General features: G+C 46.7%; 1 protein-coding gene across 4 annotated transcripts in view; it reads right to left on the bottom strand.

Moving 5' to 3' along the window:
• Positions 1-592: 592 nt before the first annotated feature.
• ETV6 (ETS variant transcription factor 6) overlaps positions 593-18,114 on the bottom strand; it is a 253,951-nt gene continuing 236,429 nt past the window's right edge. For all 4 annotated transcript variants that reach the window (XM_084956744.1, XM_005652587.4, XM_001924598.7 and 1 more), the window contains 3 exons: positions 11,257-11,399; positions 9,007-9,107; positions 593-4,750 (listed from right to left, as the gene is read on the bottom strand). In XM_084956744.1, coding sequence (XP_084812870.1) covers positions 4,645-4,750; positions 9,007-9,107; positions 11,257-11,399 — 350 coding nt within the window. In that variant the 3' untranslated portion in view covers positions 593-4,644. The remainder of the gene's footprint in view (positions 4,751-9,006; positions 9,108-11,256; positions 11,400-18,114) is intronic.

An 18,114-nucleotide genomic window follows, 5' to 3' on the forward strand; every position in this document is an offset into this window, starting at 1 on the left:
TGCATTTTCCCCATTCTTCTCTTAGTTTCTACCCACCGCTGATGGTAGGTAGATAGTTCTGGTCGACTCCATAGATGGTATGGCCAGGTGGCTCCTGTGGTTGGTGTGGCTGAGACATTCCGTGCTCCGGGGCAGCTCTGAGCTGTGTGACGGATGAAACTGCAGGGCATTTTAGCCCTGGATGTGGTCACAGGCTCGACCCACCTTCATGCCCTCATCATCCACACAGGTGCATCCATGATATCCATAGAATTTAGTTCTAATGTGGCAGGACCTAGGGTCTGTTAACTCTTGGAGTCATATCTGTCCTCAGCAAACTGGTAAATCTTTGGTACAGCATGGAATGCAAGCATCTCGGACTGGGATTCCTTCTGGCATATTTCTCCACTTGTGGCTCAGGTTTGAACTATTTGCTCTGATCTTTCTGGTGATGCTTGAGTCAAGATGGCCTGCAGACTGCTCCGTGACAGAGGCTTCCTGCCAGTGAAAACCCATGACTGCACTTTATACCATAATTAAGTGCAGGCAGGATTTACCTCATTGGACGACCTTGCCTGTCTGACTCCATATTATTAAAAACAGAGAATTGGACTTTTTTTTTTATAAAAAAATTTATTGAGATGATGCAATTATAGGCTTTTCTTTAAAAATTATTTGCAACTCACTGGCCCTGAGAAAAGGCATTTTTTTTTGTTTGTTTTTCTTTTTTGTTACATTCATTTGATTCAGTCCCTTATAAACCCCACACCTCATAAACAACGAGAGATTAGAAATTAAAAAAAAAAAATCTAGATTCATTCTGGTTTGCAGGTGGTTGCAGTCACAAAGAGAAATCTTCAAGAATGTTCACTTTGCATGTGTGAAAGATTCAAGGAGTTTGCAGTTGTTTAGTGTTGATGCAGATGGGGCCAAAAGAGTATCAGGTTAGTCTTCGGTGGTTTTTAGGCAGGCATGGACTATTGTCACCGCCCCCTTCCCCCCCAACCCATGCTCCTTCATTACTGCTTAGGAGAGGAACAGGCTGAGTGAAAACTAACTAGCACCGAATGCTTGGGCAAAGAAACTGCCCTTTGTTCTGTGTGTATTTCCCCAAATCGTTTTGTCTTCAGCTTCTTGGGTGGGAGTGAGTCAAATGGGGGTATGGCCAGGCTGGATCCCCATCCTAATTCTGTCCCAGGCATGCTATCTGCTCCCAGAGCAAGTCCCATGACCTCTCTGATACTCAGCTTTCCCTTCTGCAAAAGGGAGTTAATGTTTCAAAAATGTGTTTAGAGTTGGAGCCTAGGCAGTGAAAGGTAGAGATGGTTACTTAGGCATCTAGGTACATGCTGTCAGAGCCACGTGAGCATCTGTGAAATCTACATTCTTATTTGGACAAGGTTTCAATGTAAGAGGACAGCAGACCAGAGGGTCCCAAACATACTGTTAAAAGGAGAAAATCCATCAGTTGTTACTCTTTTCCTTTGGGGACACCCCTACCCCACAGAGGACTTAGAACACTGGTGATGCTACCTTGGGCAAGACAAAGTTGCTTTGGGACAGAGAGATCTTAGACATAGCGTTACTTCCACATAGCCAGTCCAGCCAATCGCTACTGCTTTCTTCTGATGGAGGGGAGGCACCCTGGCTACCTTGAGGTGCAAGGAAAAGAAGGTGCTAGAGAATTTAAGATTCAAGTGAGAGTGTCCACCCCAGACACAGCTGGAGGCAACTCTGCCCCACTGCAGTGCCCTTCTGCCTTTTCCTTTCCCAATTGCTGATTCTGCAAGCCAAGAACTCCCATGAGGGCAGCAGGGGAAAGCCCACTATTCAGATCGTGGATGTACTTTTAATCTGGTCCCAAGTGAAATTGTCACAACCCCTAGTTCTTGGTGTTGAAGGGAGAAATTTCATGCTAGATAAGACTCCTCAGATAGAAGATAAACCCTAGGAGGGTGAGAATTGCACCCAATTCTTCTGAATCCCTCAGGGTGGTCTGGCAGGTGCTCCATCAAAGATGGCTAAGTTGAACCTGGGATCTTTCAGGTCTGCAGGGTGTAAACATTGTCTCCCTGGTGACAGCATGGCCCAGGTATTCTCTCAAAGAACCAATGAGAAGAACTTTTGCCATTAAGGGAACTGACGGAAAACCAGTAACTGGTAATACCTGATGGGCAATCAAGATGCTGGCAGAATTAGCATCTTCTATGTCTGCTTCAAGGGGCTGAAGGTGCCATCCTATGTCTTACAGATTCTTATAGGATAGCACTTTAAATACAGAAATCCTGGGGCCAAGGGGAATTTCCCCTTCATCATTCAACTGTAAGATTCTTTGGACAATAAGAGCCTAAGTCCTTACACCTGGGTGAACGGAATGGGATGCTCTCATCTTAGGGAAGAGCAACATCCAGCCTGGGTCTCTGATTTCATGTCACATAAGAGCCCAGTAACGATCTGCCCTTTTACTCCAGCTCTCAAACTCAATGATTTTCACAGCACACCAGGTATCTGGCTTCACCTCTCCATCTGAGAGCCAACATCCGTCCTCTTAGAGGCCAGAACAGAGTCAGTGTGTGCTGTTGAACGCTCTTGAGAGGAGCCCAATGGGATCCAGCTGAACTTCACCCCCATTCAGGGAGGCTGAGCCCAAACCCTTCCTCAGGGGACCCTCTAGCCTCACACAGAAGGTCCCTGACCTAGCTGCAGCAAGCCCATCCTTCTGGAAGGTAACGTGGAGGGAGTGTGTTCACACCGGGAGGGGGCTGGCCACCTCTGTGTGTCTATCTGTGGTCTGATGAAAGGCAGGAATGTTTCCAGTGTCCATGACCGATAATCAAATCTATCTGTTTGTCCTCCCTCCCTTCAGGCTCGTGTCCTTGTCAGTGTGGAAGGTGTGGGTGGGGTGGGGGAGAACTCCTCCTGCCCACATGCCTGCTACCCCTGCCTGGCTGACTCTATCAGAAATGGCTTGAGGCCATGCCTTGGGGTCTGGTGGCTTTCTCTGGAAGAGCTGCTGACAGCCCAACATGTGTACCCTGGGGGACCATGAGATGCTCACCCAACTGAACAGAGGAAGCAGAGAGAAACAAGGAGGGGGTGAGTGCTTTGTGAGGCAGGTCTAATCTTTTTGAGGAAAAAAGACTGTACTCTCACTATTGGATTCTGAGCCTGTGCTAGAGGAGTTAATTTAAATGGCTGGAAAAGGGAAAAAAAAAAAAATCTACAACAGCTTTCTAAAAAGATGTTATGGTCCAAAGCACAAAGAGGTGCCATCTTCCTCATTTTATACCATTGACCTTATTTTAAGGTGAAAAAGAGCCACACACGGGTCCATTCTGAAACACAACTATGAAGGAAGGAAAGAGGGAAAAAAAAAAATCATGTATCTGAGGAATTTCCTGTCTGCCCAGGCTTGGCAAACACTGGTAGCGACTGAGACTGCACATGCCAGGAGCCTCCCTCTCCAGTGCCCCATGTCCTGCGGGGACCAGGAAACTTAAAAGAAAAAAAAAAAAAGCCTAAGAATTGGAAAATAAAATCAGGCAAGGGCATGAAACTGACTGCAAGATGGTCTCTGCAATGGAGCAGAAATGAGCTTCCATAACTGTAACCTGCTCTGGAATACGACAGCTTCCCACTGCAGAAGATTTTTCACCTAAGTGTCTGGACCAGCAGTGTGTTTTCCACTTTGCAGGACTTACAAATGAATCCCCAGATGCTGGGGCTTCCAAATGGCCTGGACAGCCTTCCAGGCTTATCTTACGCTCCATGGAACCTCCAAGCCTCGCAGTTCTCACAGCCATGTCAGGGGCGGCCTGCTGGACTAGCATTTATCTTTCCGGAGGGCGGCAGCATCTGTGATGTTTTTGGCTTCCCTCCGATGGGCAGCCAAATGCTGGGATGTGGGTTTGATGTCGTGGTGCTGGCTCTGAAGTACCCAGGCCACTGATTTCCGTTTAGGTACCAGCTATTCCCAAGACTCTCCAAGAGGCTGAACTCTGCTGAAAGGCATCTGAAGTTCAACAGCAGGCGGTGAGGGAGGGTGGGGGTGGCGGGGGGAGGCCGGGAGGGAAAGGGAACCAGAGGGGGAAGAAGAGAGCTCTCCTTTTCACTTTATCTTTTTTAAAAGCATTTTTTTTTTCTTTTTTTTCCAGCCAAGACCCAACAGCCACAGGAACAAACCTGATCCACATGGTAGGATCAAGAGCAACCTGAACACTTTTGCAAGTGTTCTCTCTCCTGACCAGTTGGGTTTCTGCACTTTGTGAGATCTGCAAAAAATATATATATAATAGATATATATTTCCATAGGAAAACAACCTCGGATGTCTTCCCCTATATGAATGATGAAAAGTCAAACTGCATGATCTTAAAAAACAAAAACAAAAACACCATGAAACTAACAATAGGCAGAGGTGGAGGGGAGGAATTACAGACGGAGGAGATTCCAAAGGAGAAGGAACCATGAACATGAGTCCCAGGCTGGTGCCCTCGGCCAGAATTTCAGCACCGCCTTTGCTGAGTGGTTTGTCTAAGGTGCTCCGGAGTCCCTAAGTGTCACTGCCACGGCTGGGTCTCTTTTCTTCTGCTCCATCATGCCCCAGCCATCCTGGCAGGCAGGGCGCCCTCGGCCTGCCCGCCTGCTGAGACGGGGACTTGGTTCCTTCAACACTCATCTTCTTGGTATATTTGTTCATCCAGCTCCTGGGACTCAAGGTGCTCCAGACGGTCTGTTCGGCCACTCATGATTTCATCCGGGGTTTTCATAAACCTTTGGAAGAGAAAATGGAGTGAGAGATTACAGTATCCTAAAGTTGTCTTCACCTTGAACTCTCAAAAGAGAGGTCCTGGTGCCTTCGCACAGTAGCTGGAAAGCTACTGACCCTGATCATTAATGCTAACTTAGCACAAAATAGAAAAAGATACCCCTTCCTCTGACTTCCTGAAAAAATGGCAAAAAATAACTATAAAAAGTCTAGGATGACTGTGCGGAAGGTGGAGTCATGTAGTGGATTCCCACATGAACATGAGGGGACGCTGGGATGGCTCACTTATCTGTGTTTCCAATTTTCAAAGGGTTAGATTTTATAAAGACCCATGAGGGCAGTATATCCATTTCCATCCCAGACTGTGAGCCCAAGGAATGGCATTCAAAAGTTGGCTTTAGCTCAAAGGATACAATTAAACACTGAATGGAAATTTCGGGTAATACGGCAAGATAGTGGAGCTTTTGGAAATTAGAAAGGTCAAATGAAAGAATCTTTTTCAATGTTATCACTGATCCACTTCCAAATCTAGCCATTCATCCCCTTTGTGTGTCTTCCTTTGCAGCCAGGTGCATACACCAAGCCTCAACTTCTTGTTCATTGGGTGCTTTCGGAAATAACATCAGTGCTAGGTTTTGACCGTGGTTCCCATGGTGTTCTGGAAGCTAGCCTGGTGCACTGTCTGCCCTTATGATGCAAAGGCCCTTTCCACAGTCTGCATGCAATTCCCTTCCCATATACTCTGCCGTGCACCAGATGACCTCTTGTAAAACATGGCTTTTCTCTCATCACTCCAGGTTCAAAAGCCTATGATGATCACTTATCAAGTCTAGGATCCCCTCTCTGGCCTGCCCATCGGGGTCCTCTGTTCTGTCAACCCAGGAAACGCTTGTTTTTCACTCTTTTTTTTTTTTTTTTTTGTCTTTTTGCTATTTCTTGGGCCGCTCCCGCGGCATATGGAGGTTCCCAGGCTAGGGGTCTAATCGGAGCTGTAGCTGCCAGCCTATGCGAGAGCCACAGCAACTCGGGATCCGAGCCACGTCTGCAACCCACACCACAGCTCACGGCAACGCCGGATCGTCAACCCACTGAGCAAGGGCAGAGATCGAACCCGCAACCTCATGGTTCCTAGTCGGATTCGTTAACCACTGCGCCACGACGGGAACTCCTATTTTTCACTCTTGACCAGTGCAAACCCTCCACTCCAGTCTGGCCAGTCATGTTTTTCCTTATATAAGCCTCATCTCCCGCCATCCTCCAAACCTTTTGCTTTGCCTTATTCAGAACCCTCTTGATTCCTTTCACTCTGAGCCCTTCTCATTCTCTGAGCTCTGTCTCATCATCAATGGGCTGACAGCACCTGGCCATACTGAAATCTCTCCTTGACACCTGCAGATCTTGTCAAGGGTTCCTATGATTGAACACTTGACTTGATTACACACTGGGTTTTTAAAGCCAGGAGCCTTCATTTGGGAGCAAGTCTGGCTTCCAACATGCATTTCCTCAAAAATGACTCATCTCTCCTCACCAAAAGTACTATTCTTTCCTTTTACCTGTTGAAAATCACAATTGGAAGCCTAGGAAGCTTTTTACCTATGACTATTTGTCTTTTCTGACCATTATTGCTGACCTTTTCAAGCAGTATGATCTGTAGCATCTGTAGCCTATCCTCCACTTTTATCCTATAGCCGAAACTTCTCCCTCAACATCTGAAGTCACTAACAATCCCCTCGAGGCCAAGGCTGCAGATGTGCTATATGTGACCCTCTAAACCAGCCCTATCTGCTTTTGACCACTTCTGTTTTTCCATATTAAGCTTCTGATATTCCACACCGGGTCTGTCCAGAAACATTTATCAAAAGTCTCCATAAGGTATAAAACAGAATTAGATAAAATATAATCTTCTACTTTCTAGGAGCTTATGACCTCCTTGTGGGAAGGACTTCACATGTAAAACTATTAAAGTGTAAGTCATGATGTGGTTTAGGGCCAGGGGAAGCCAAGAAATGCTGGAAGAAGATAACTGAGTGTGTTTGAGCAGCTGAAGAAGGCCTTGTAAAGGGCAGTAGACTTGAGATAGACCTGGGCATGTATGTGTTAAAAAAGCAAATGTTAAAGCAATATGCATGTCTGGCATAGGGACTGGTGGTGCAGGGCAGCTGGCAGTGTGTATCATGAATGCAGGAGGCAGGAGAGTGGACCAGAGGTAGAGATTGTTGAATTCATCTAGGAGTCAATCATGCAGTCTAGACATCAGCTACAGTGTCAGGGAGGCAAGATGATAGTATAATAATAATGCTCCTGCCTTGCTTTCATTTTCCAAGTCTCACAAGAGTGTCTGCCATTGGTAGATTCCAACCTGGAAGCTGCTGGTAAGAAATCTTGGGAAATGTGGTACCCAGGCTTCTAGCCCCTGCAACATAGGCTGGAGTGGGAAGGGTCCTAAAGAGCCAATGGACAATCTGGCACAAGGATGACTTGGATGTGGGAAGAGTCAAAGATAACTCCTGCATCAAGGCTGGTTGCTGAAAACAATGGTGATGCTTTTGGTGATGTAACAAGAATTCTGGGGGTGGGTAGATTTCCAGTTGGGAAAAGAAGGCCTGTCTTGAACATTTCATGGCCAAGACACGAATGTGATATCTAAGTGGATGTGTCCTAGAAGAAGCTCTTGGAAATGAAGATTTGGAATTTCAGTGAGATGTCAGAGCTGCATGTAGAGATTCGAGAGCCCAACCATGGAGGTGACAGCTGAAGCTGTGTAATGGGATCAGGTCACCCAGGAAAAAAGTATACAGCAAAAGAAGAGGAACCAAGGACTAAGGTTATAGGGTGAGGGATGAAGGGAAGGCAGCAACAAAGCCAGAGAAAGGTGGGTCCTTTTCAAATTTCACTTCATTCTCTTTCCATCTCTTGACAAGCCTTTTTTTTTTTTTTTTTCCTTTGTCTTTTGTCTTCTGTCTTCTTAAGGCTGCCCCTGTGGCATATGGAGGTTCCCAGGCTAGGGGTCTAATCAGAGCTGCAGCAATGCGGGATCCGAGCCGTGTCTGCTACCTACACCATAGCTCAGGGCAACGCCGGATCCTTAACCCACTGAGCGAGGCCAGGGATCAAACCCACAACCTCATGGTTCCTAGTGGGATTTGTTTCCACTGTGCCACGATGGGAACTCCTTGACAAGCCTTGTTTGATGGGAACTTCTTGACAAGCCTTTTTTCGACTGTTCTTACTGCTCCTAAGTTATCACGCCTTCGCAGTGCTAAAGCCCAGGTTCACTGCACTTAGCCCAGTAAGCTCCTCAGCTCCTCAGTGTCATCCTGTCATCTTCTACCCAGACCCACATCTCTAGCCCCCTCCGTGACTCTCTTCTGTCCCACCTGCCAACACCCAGAACCTATGGTTGTGCTTGTGACCCCACCTTCTCCCGAGCTTCATGTGGTCTCACCACGTCAATCACACCAGGGTCAGAGGGCTACGTCCCCCTCTTCTGATTGGTCCTTTAGCTCCCTTCTCCTTCCTCTTTTATTGTTTCTCCTCTCTGGCACAGAACTTGGAATCACAATCTATGAGGTAGGTTAACCTGTCAGAACTCATTAGCTGTGCGGGATTTTGGAAAGAGGAGCGTCTAATGCAATAGCTTTCAGACTTTTGAACTGCCTCGTAAAGGGCAGTAGACTTGAGACAGACCTGGGCATGTATGTGTTAAAAAAGCAAATGTTAAAGCAATATACATATATGCCCAGGTCTGTCTCAAGTCCCTGGCGGTGCAGGGCAGCTGGCAGTGTGTATCATGAATGCAGGAGGCAGGAGAGCGGACCAGAGATAGAGATTGTTGAATTCATCTAGGAGTCAATCATGCAGTCTAGACATCAGCCTACAGTGTCAGGGAAGCATGATAATAATATAATAATGATGCTCCTACCTCGCTTTCATTTTCCAAGTCTCAAGGGAGTTGGGGTCCTTGCTTTGCTGTTCGTTACTGATTGTTCCCTTTAACAGTGGATATAAAGGCCAGATAATACAATCTGAGCATTGCTTTATTTTAAAGGTGTGTTTATTCGTAGTTTTGTCTTTGGGATGAATATAAGTTAATTTTTTTTTTTTTCAGTGTAACAAACCAGCATCTGGTATCCAGTGTGTAGCAGCAATGGTGCTGAGGATCAGATAGGCAGGTAGCAATCTGAACCATCTCCCTCCTCCCTCTTATTTGAAGAAAACAATATCCTCCCCAAAGAAGGAAAGCAGAAAAAGGAAGTGCTACCTGAACAAAAGCCTTTGTCCTGGCTCCTTCCTGATAATGTTTAGTTTGTAGTAGTGGCGCAGGGCTCTGGACATTTTCTCATAGGTCATGTTTGTTCTGTTCTGTTTGTTCAAAGGAGGAAGAGAGAGAAAAAAAAAGCACAAAGACACAATGAAATGAACCTCAGAAAAGGTGCTGGAGGAGCTATTAAAATGCAGCTCTTCAGCTGCTCCTGGGGCCCTGCCAGTGGGGAAAGCTCCCTGCTAACCTGCTCCCTTCCAGGCCCACTGTGCTGCGTTTTCACCGACGCCAAGGCCCAGGTTTCTCCCGAGGTGACTCAGCCTTGGTCAGGAGGCTGGAGCTCCCGCTAACAAAGCACACCCACGGTGGCCTCTGGACTTCCTCTCCCAGGACTGCGCTCTGCTGTGCCTGAGGAATTTCCTGCAGACCACCCCTCCCTCCCCATTCTGGGGGGCATCCTTCACCTTCTGACCTGCAGAGAATTTCTTTTTTTTTCCTTTTTTTAAAACCATGACCTTTGTCCAACTTGTGTTTCTGGCTTGTCATTTTTAAGGAAGAGATTTTTTTTTTTTTGGTTTAAATTTCTGTTGTGGAAGCAAGAATCCAGTGGCTCCAGGCCCCGGGGCCAGGGCACACTGTGGGAGTTGTTGCAGAGCGATTTTTCTCAGTGACTCACGCGATGGAGCGTGTCAGTGGGACCTGGCCATATTTGGTCATAGCCTCTGGTAGGTCCTCCTCAGTGGGGCAAGAGCATGGGCTGCGGACCATGGAGGCTGCAGCCAGGGCAGAGCTGGGCTGTACCCTCTTTGTGCCCTCCCCGTCTGGAGGTGAGACTTCAGGGTGCCTGGCCAACTTGGCCTCACATCTATCTGTCTGTGGGTAGGCTTGGGTCTTGGTTACTCAGCAGGGGGAAGTTCCCAGGTCAGGGATTGAACCTGGGCCACAGCAGTGACCTGAGCTGCTGCAGTGACAATGCCAGGTCCTTAACCCACTGTGCCACCAGGGAACTCCTCACTTAAAAAAAAAAGTCGCAATACAGATTTATCTATTAAAAATGTTTTTTGGCAGGGGACCGCTTTGCTCTATTTTATTTTATTGTGGTAAGAACACTGAACATGAGATCTACCGTCTTAACAAATTTTTAGGTGCATAATACAGCAGCGTTAACCATAGGTAGTGTTGAACATCGGATTTCTAGAACTTAACTCATCTTGTTTAATGATTGATTAGTAATGCTGCTTTTCTGCCTCTCCCCAGGAGAGTTGCTTCCTGTGACTGGCTTATTTCACTTGACATGGCTGGACCTTGAGGACGCTATGCTGCAGAATCGCCTTTTTTAAGGCTGAATACTATTCCATTGCATGGATATAGCATGGTTTCTAGACCTATTCGTTCATCAGTGGATGTTTAGGTTGTTTTACATTTTATATCTATGCACATTCAGTTTTCATAACTTACAAAAGACTATATATATATATATATGTTGTCTTTTTAGGGCTGCACCTGTGGCATATGGAAGTTCCCAGGCTAGGGGTCGAATTGGAGCCGTAGGCTGCAGCCATAGCCACAGTAATGCTGGATTTGAGCCGCATCCACAGCCTATGCTGCACCTTGAGGCAATGCTGGATCCTTAACCCACTGACCGAGGCCAGGGATTGAACCCACATCCTCATGGACACTTACTAGATGGGTTCTTAACCTGTTGAACCACAACGGGAACTCCAACGATATCTTTAAATTTGATTCCCTTCCCTCTATGTGGAAAATTCTGGGGCAGTCAGACTTCTTGCACTGTTTGCTTTTAAAGGAGATGTTTTCAAGTCAGGATAAGTATTTTCCATGTAGAATGGGGCTTTGGCAGCCACAGGGCTTTCTAACGGAGCAGAACAGAAGCGATACTTCCAAAGCCCCTGTGGGTCACAGAGTCCTGCAGGGCATCCCTGGTACCCAGTTCTTAATGCTGGCGTGGGCGGCAGGGCCAGGCCACGGGAGGGAGTGATGGTTCCTCCTAACGAGCCCTATCAGGCAGGGATGTGCTGAGTTAACTGGCACCTGGCACAAGGGCCAAATGGAAAGGGGCATCTTTAATTATTTCCTTCCCTTTGCAAACTGTCTAATTGTTTGTCCAGTGAAGAATAAACTAGCTAATTACTGCCAGACTTAGGAAGCAGAAGACAATTATCCTCCAACCCAGGGATGAAGGCGGGACTTGGCCCTTGTTTACAGGACACATATCTGCGGCCCTTTTACCTTATGGTTTCCCCACAGTCGAGCCAGTCCATTGGGATCCACTATCCGGAATATTTTGGATTCTTTGTCCTCCCATCGGATGAAGTTTTCGTACCGGCTGTCAGAAAGCAACTGATAGACGTAATCCCAAAGCAGTCTACAGTCTACAGAGGAAAAGGGCGAGAAAACACGTTGACAAGGTGTCTTGCTGAAGTACCATGAGCAAAAAAAAAATCGGAAAATAATCAAATGACTGCATTTGCTTACTTTGGTTTGATTGTCTAACTTCCTCGTTTTACAGTGAGGAGACCAAGGTGCAGAGAGGCCTGTGCGATGGTGACCTTGACCTGTGGAGGACTTTGAGACTGTCCAAGCCCAGCATCTGCCCCCAACAGATGAGGACTTAGCAACCTGGAGAGAGGATGTGACAGCTCCATGGTCACGACCAATGACTTGAACTTGAGCAGAGCCCACGTGAGAGACAGAACAAGCTCTAACTGCAAAGGCGGCTGAAGACAGGCTGGTAGAGAGTGTCCCCCTGTTGCAAAGGGAGTGGCAGGGTGTCAACGGTGGGGCTAAAGGTGACTTTGGTTTTGGAGGGTGGTACGGAATGGATAAAGATGTGACGATTGAGTTCGGCTAGAAAATGGCAGAAAAAGAAGTCTGATGCATGAAAAAATGTGGGACAAGAAAATCCACGTGGTTTGGAGACGATGACTGTGGGAACCGTGGCCAGCGTGGTTTTTACGAAGAATGCAGATATTCTCATTATTGCTGCTTTGGAGGTTTTAAAAAATTGTTTTATTATAATGGACTCAGGTTAGAAAGGAACCCGGTGCAAAAAACCCCTTGAAGTTGGATTATTCGGTCAGGCGACAGATCTTTCTTAGTATAGCCCAGGGTCTGTGCTAGGCTTGGCTTGGGGCCACATGGGTTGGAAAATTCAGAGAGAAGCCACAGACTTCTCTAGTGCTTTCTGGATTCGTGTCATCATGGACTGTGGCTTGCATGTGCATTACCTGGACAGAAGATGGAGACGGGTGTGGACTTTCTAGGTCTAATTAATGCAGCCTGGATCCCAGGAGTTCAGTTCACTGTTGCTTCTGGGAGCTTTGATAGGTACCAGAAGCAACAGTGATAGCATGGCTGGTCATAGTGATTAAATGCTGACCACTGTGTACATGTTCTGCACTTTACAAGCATTTTATTTTTTCTTTTTTAGGGCTGCACCTGTGGCATGTGGAAGTTCCCAGGCTAGGGGTCAAAAGAGAACTACAGCTGCCGGCCTACGCCACAGCCACAGCAACGTGGGATCCGAGCTGCATCTGTGACCTACCTCAGAGCTCATGGCAACGCTGCGTCCTTAGCCCACTGAGCAAGGCCAGGGATGGAACCTGCAACCTCATGGATGTGAGTTAGGTTTGTTACCGCTGAGCCACTACAGGAACTCCACAAGCATTCTTTCTACGCCTCACTCTACGTGCTGCATCCTTTCTAATCCTTAATGCCCGAGGTCACTGGGATTTGAATGCTGGGGCTCTGGCACCGCAATGTGCTGACTTCCTTATGTTGGGTGAGGCTGGCCGACCTGGGCAGGGAATGTGTAGTCCCTACTCGGACTGTCTTAGCGTCACTGCATTCGCCTCCCAGAGAAGGAAACACCCTCTCCTTTGGTGCCTGTTTACAAGGGGAATTGAGGCAGGTCACCTGGGGCAAGTTTCTCAAATCTTCCTGAGGGTCTGTTTCCTCCTTTAGCAAAGAGGAACTCCCACACTTAGTCTTTATGGGGTTATTGTAAAGGGATGATGTGAGAAACGAATGAAAACACTGACGGCATTGATTGGGTGCTATTTGCAGGCACTGTGCTGTGTCCCACCAGCACAACTGCATCTGACCCTTCTGCCACCTGGTGAGGCCGGAGCTGTGGCTATAATTATTTTATGGATGAGGAAGCTGGGGCTTAGAGGGTTTGGCCATTTGCTCAAAGGGCATAGCTCATGGGTGACGATGCTGGCGTCACACGTCACGATGCGCTTTCTAGTCTCAGAGAAGCTAGGTAACAGGTGTATATCTATAAAATCTTAGGACTTGCCAGAGCACAGTTTAACCCTGTTTAGTGTGTCCTATGAGAAATCCAGCTTTCTCTCTGAACGGTGGACAGGACTGGCATTTTCTTAATCTTTGAAGGAATTAGCCTTAAATTTAAAATGACCATAAATCTTTAGGATCCCTTACTGTATCCTTTCCCCCCCTGATTATCTGTGTTGAAAAATGAATGGGATGTGATTTCTTGTGTTTCAGAAAAAGACCAGTGGTGGTGGTCTCCTTCAAACGATGATTGGTCCTCCTGGAGTTTGAATCCCACTCTCACAGAAGCAGGAGCTGGCCTGCCCTTTGCATAACCACCCCAGCCTGCTGCTGTGCTCTTGATCACCAGAGGGGGTGCTGAAGAGCAAAAGACAGCAGAGGGGACAAGGCACAGCATCTGCAAGTACCTTGAGAAGTCTGCCACACTACTGCAGACTGAGAATCACCGAGCTCATTTATAAGGCGCTTCTAAGAGGATGACTCTAGGCAAAGCAGTGAAGTAGGCAGTGTCTTTCGCCCTCTCTGCTGCCTCCTTGTCTTACATCGTTTTTATTACAGATGGAAAATAGAGAAGTGGGTTGCAGTTTAATTGTCCAGTTTTTTGCCTTGCCATCAAATGGCAGATACATTTTAATTTCCCGCAGTCTCTTCCAAGTGGAAACCATCTGACAAAAGCAAATCTTATCACACAAACTACCAGCCAACTAGGAGGAGCAAAGGCAGTTTGTGAATGACTTTGTGAATAACTTCTCCATGTTTCCTGACAGGGTTACAAATCATTTTTACCATCAAGATGCTCGATGACACCCCCTCCCCCTTTATTTTTCTTTTTAAGGCCACACCCTCAGCATATGGAAGTTCCCAGGCCTAGGGGTGGAATCTGCACTACAGTTGCAGCAACACGGGATCTGAGCCTTGTCTGCAACCTACACCACAGCTCATGGCAATGCTGGATTCTTAACCCACTGAGGGATGCCAGAGATTGAACCTGCATCCTCATGGATATTAGATGGGTTCGTTATTGCTGAGCCACAACGGGAACTCCTGATGACACCTTTTGGATTCATCTGGATTTGGGATGTGATTCTTGAGAGTGTGTATTCATTTTAATAGTATAATAATAAGCCTAATTATAATAAACCTATCTGGTTGTCTTCTGCAGTTGCATAGAAAGAACTCGTGGTCTATGGCCAAAGGACGATGGCCACACCACCCTGCAGGCACTGGATCTTGCCTGATCTTGGAAGCGAAGCAGGGTTGGGCCTGCTTAGTACTGGGATGGGTGACTGCAGGAAGGATTTTGCCCATGTGAAGGTAAGCAATCTATTGGCAGTCCCCTCACCTCTAGGACTTCTTGGAGCTAAAATGTCAAAGGGAATGTTCTATCCTCATCTGCATAAGGATTTTCACTTTTATTGTTTTCTGTTGCTTCTCTTTTACTGCCTCATACATTCTATTTCTCATAAAATGGCGAAATGCAAACCAGACCATTTCTCCAAGGAAGGCTTAACCAGCGCTGGCGGGACTACCCTGCTGGTTCTTTAGAGACATCAAACCGAGACCTTTGTAAACCATTGACCGAAAATGAGCTGTGTTTGGTTGGTGAAGGAAGGTCAGGGGTTTACTAGAGAACAGATTCTACGTATGAGGTGCAAGGACCTTGTTATCTTGCAAACGTTTCCCTTTCATAAATGGGAAAGTAACCCCACACAAGCTGCCAGTTGATCATTTTAAATGACATCTAACCCAGCAAAGCTAACATTAGCTGAGAAATAAAAATATGTTGACATTCAAGATGTACCGCATTACTCAGTTCACGGAGGTAGCGACAGGAATTTTGTGGCATAAAGCAGTTGTTTCAAATTCAGAGCATAACTGGCTTTTATAACGCTATTGATTTTTTTTGTTTCTTTAGTTAAAAATTATGCCAGATGCTAAAAATAACTCTCTGACCATACAACTTTTTTCCTTTTTTTTTTTTAAACAATCGAAGTTCAAGCCATATGACTTATTGTTTTTAAGATGTATTTAAATAAAAGGCAGATCCTTTTAAGTTCCCTAGATCCTCTGGAGGTTGGTGCCATGGCCCACCAATAATTTCTCAGCTTTGTCAAAATCCATCATGTCTACACAGATAAAATACTCTTTGATCATCAATAAAACTGCTTAATACTAAAGAGTAACATGCACCAAACTCTCTACGCAAAAGTTTATCCCATGACAAAACATTTCAACATGCATATGAAAAAAAATTTATATCCCAAAGTCTTAATTAATTTTAGATAAATTTCTCCTAAACTAAAAGTCTTTCTCTATCAGGGAATATGGGAATTTTAAACAAATGTCCATGATGTGGACATAAGAGGAAGTTTAAGAAAGGCTTTCGCTCAAGTAAAAGGCTATTTTCCAGTTGCAGAAAGAGAGTTCTCGCTCTTTCCTGCTGGGTGAGGTACCCTGGATTTCCACAGTTAAAAGCCATTGTGAAAAATCCTTTCCTGTGGTCAGGGAGAAATATTTTCCCTCCCACGCCTGTCTCTTACCAGAGACTCACTGTACAAGCTTGTTGTGGAGAGACTGTAAAAAGATGGGCATTTCACATATAACCAACATGGTTTCTAATGGAAAAAAAAAAAACAAAAACACCATGCTAGACAAAACTGATGTTTAAAAAATCTGAGTGGGCAAGTCAAGTTATTGACAAGGGAATGTTTTATGACAGTGGTTAATTTAAATTTTGGGAAAGTGTCTAAGAAAGTAATTTTATGTTGTTTTAACTGCCCAAATGGAATTTTAAATGAAGGTCTGTAAAACCAGAGTTCTGTGGATATAATCACCAACAAGGAGAGGCCTAGTGTTCCTGTTTCATTGCTTGAAATTTATTGTGAGAAACAAATACACTGATTTTGGGTTCAGCAACAAAACAGGTAAGTAACATGAAAAACAGAAAGTTGCTTCTCTGCTTTATAGCAATGGTTCTAAAATAGAGGCAGCCTTGCTTCCTCGGGGGTCCTGAACAATGTTTGGAGACAATTTGCATTGTTACAGCTGGGGTGGGGGATGCTATGCGCATGTAGCGGGCAGAGACCAGGATGCCTTTAAAAATCTGACAATGCACAAAAGAACCACCTGTCCCCCCACCTCTGCATAAAGAATTATTTGGAGTTCCTGCTGTGGCTCAGTAGGTTAAGAACCTGACTAGCATCCATGAGGATGCAGGTTCGATCCCTGGCCTCAATCAGTGGGTTAAGGACCTTGAGCTGTGGTGTAGGTCAAAGACGTGGCTCAGATCTGGCATTGCTGTGGCTGTGGTGTAGGCTGGCAGCTACAGCTCCGATTCAACCCCTAGCCTGGGAACCTCCATATGCAAGCAGTGGAGCCCTAAAAAGGGGGGAAAAAAAAAGAGAAAAATTACTTGCCCAAATCTCAAGAGCATCAAGCTTGAGAAACCCTGCTTATAGAAGCACAGGTTTTACAACATGCAGGAGGCCTATCTGCAGCTTAGTTTTTTTCTATTTTTTTGTCCTCCTCAATGCTAGATCAGCCATTATCTAGAAGCAGAAAGCTGATAAATCCAGTGCAGCCAACCCTGTGTTCATACACAGAGGTGATGGGTTTACCATGGGCAATTGCTTGTGCTTGGCTGGGGTGGAGGAAAACAGAAGCCATCTGTGCACAGCGGCGGCACGCTGGGAGAGGGAGAAGCCCAGGCGGAGGGTACCGATCCAAGCTCCCTGGCTTCACTGGGGCAGAAGGACCATGGCTGCAAACACGGCTAACCCTTTCCACCTCTGGCTTGCAGGAGGTGTGGAGCTGGGAAGGGCTGGGATCAGCACTCATGCCTTCCAGCTGAGAGCAGGCCCCAGCTGGAGCCCAGGAAGAGCCTGCTGGCTCAGATGTGGGGGCAGCCTGGGAATTTGCATCCAGGGGCTGCCGTGTGACAGAAAAGCCTGGCCTGAAACGAACCGCGATTTCCAGTTGCCTCAAGCCTCCTCTATTATTTTCCACCTAGCTACTGCGCTGGTAGTGTTTTTTGGCTTTTGTTTTGTTTGTTTTTTAAAAAGGCTGCCCAGGAGTTCCAGTTGTGGCTCAGTGGTAAGGAACCTGACTAGCATCCATGAGGACACAGGTTCAATCCCTGGCCTGGCTCAGAGGGTTAAGGATTTGGCATTGCTGTGAGCTGTGGGGGAGGTCACAGACGCATCTCGGATCTGGTGGTGTTGTGGCTGTGGCGTAGGCTGACAGTTGTAGCTCCGACTCGACCCCTAGCCTGGGAACCTCCACATGCTGTGGGTATAGCCCCCCCTCCCCTGAAAAAAAGACTGTCCTGAAACTTCTCTTTTAGGGCTCTTTGATTTCCCAGTCGTTCACAATGTAAATGAAGTGCAGTGACTTGGGCAGTGTGTGAGGTCAGGCCACCTGGGCTACCCCTGCTGGAGTGAAGGACTCTGCCCTTTCTGATGGTGTCACCCATCGCCTCCATATGTGGACAGCGGGCAAAGCTTCAGGAGGTGAGTCTCCAAGGAAATAAGGAAACTAGGGTTCTCAGAAGGGCTGCACGTGCAGCCCTGCATCCCTTGGAACAAACGCCCAGACCCAGGCCTTCTGGGTCAGTGCCTGTGCCCGCTCCAGTGGGCAGTGGTGCTGGCTGTACCTTCTGCGCTCTCCTCTCTGCAGCCCTGGAGCAGAGCAAAGAAAAATGAGCAGGGCGCCCACACTTAGACATTACCCTGCAGGTGCTGTATATTTACATGCAAAGCTCTTTGCCACAGGTCCACCTGCTGCCCCAGGCAC

Source organism: Sus scrofa, chromosome 5 (genome assembly GCF_054392235.1).
Source record: "Sus scrofa isolate SSC_HxYL_T2T_F1_AM1 chromosome 5, Sscrofa_HxYL_maternal_Yorkshire_Landrace_v2.0, whole genome shotgun sequence".
In the NCBI taxonomy this organism is placed as follows: Eukaryota; Metazoa; Chordata; class Mammalia; order Artiodactyla; family Suidae; genus Sus; species Sus scrofa.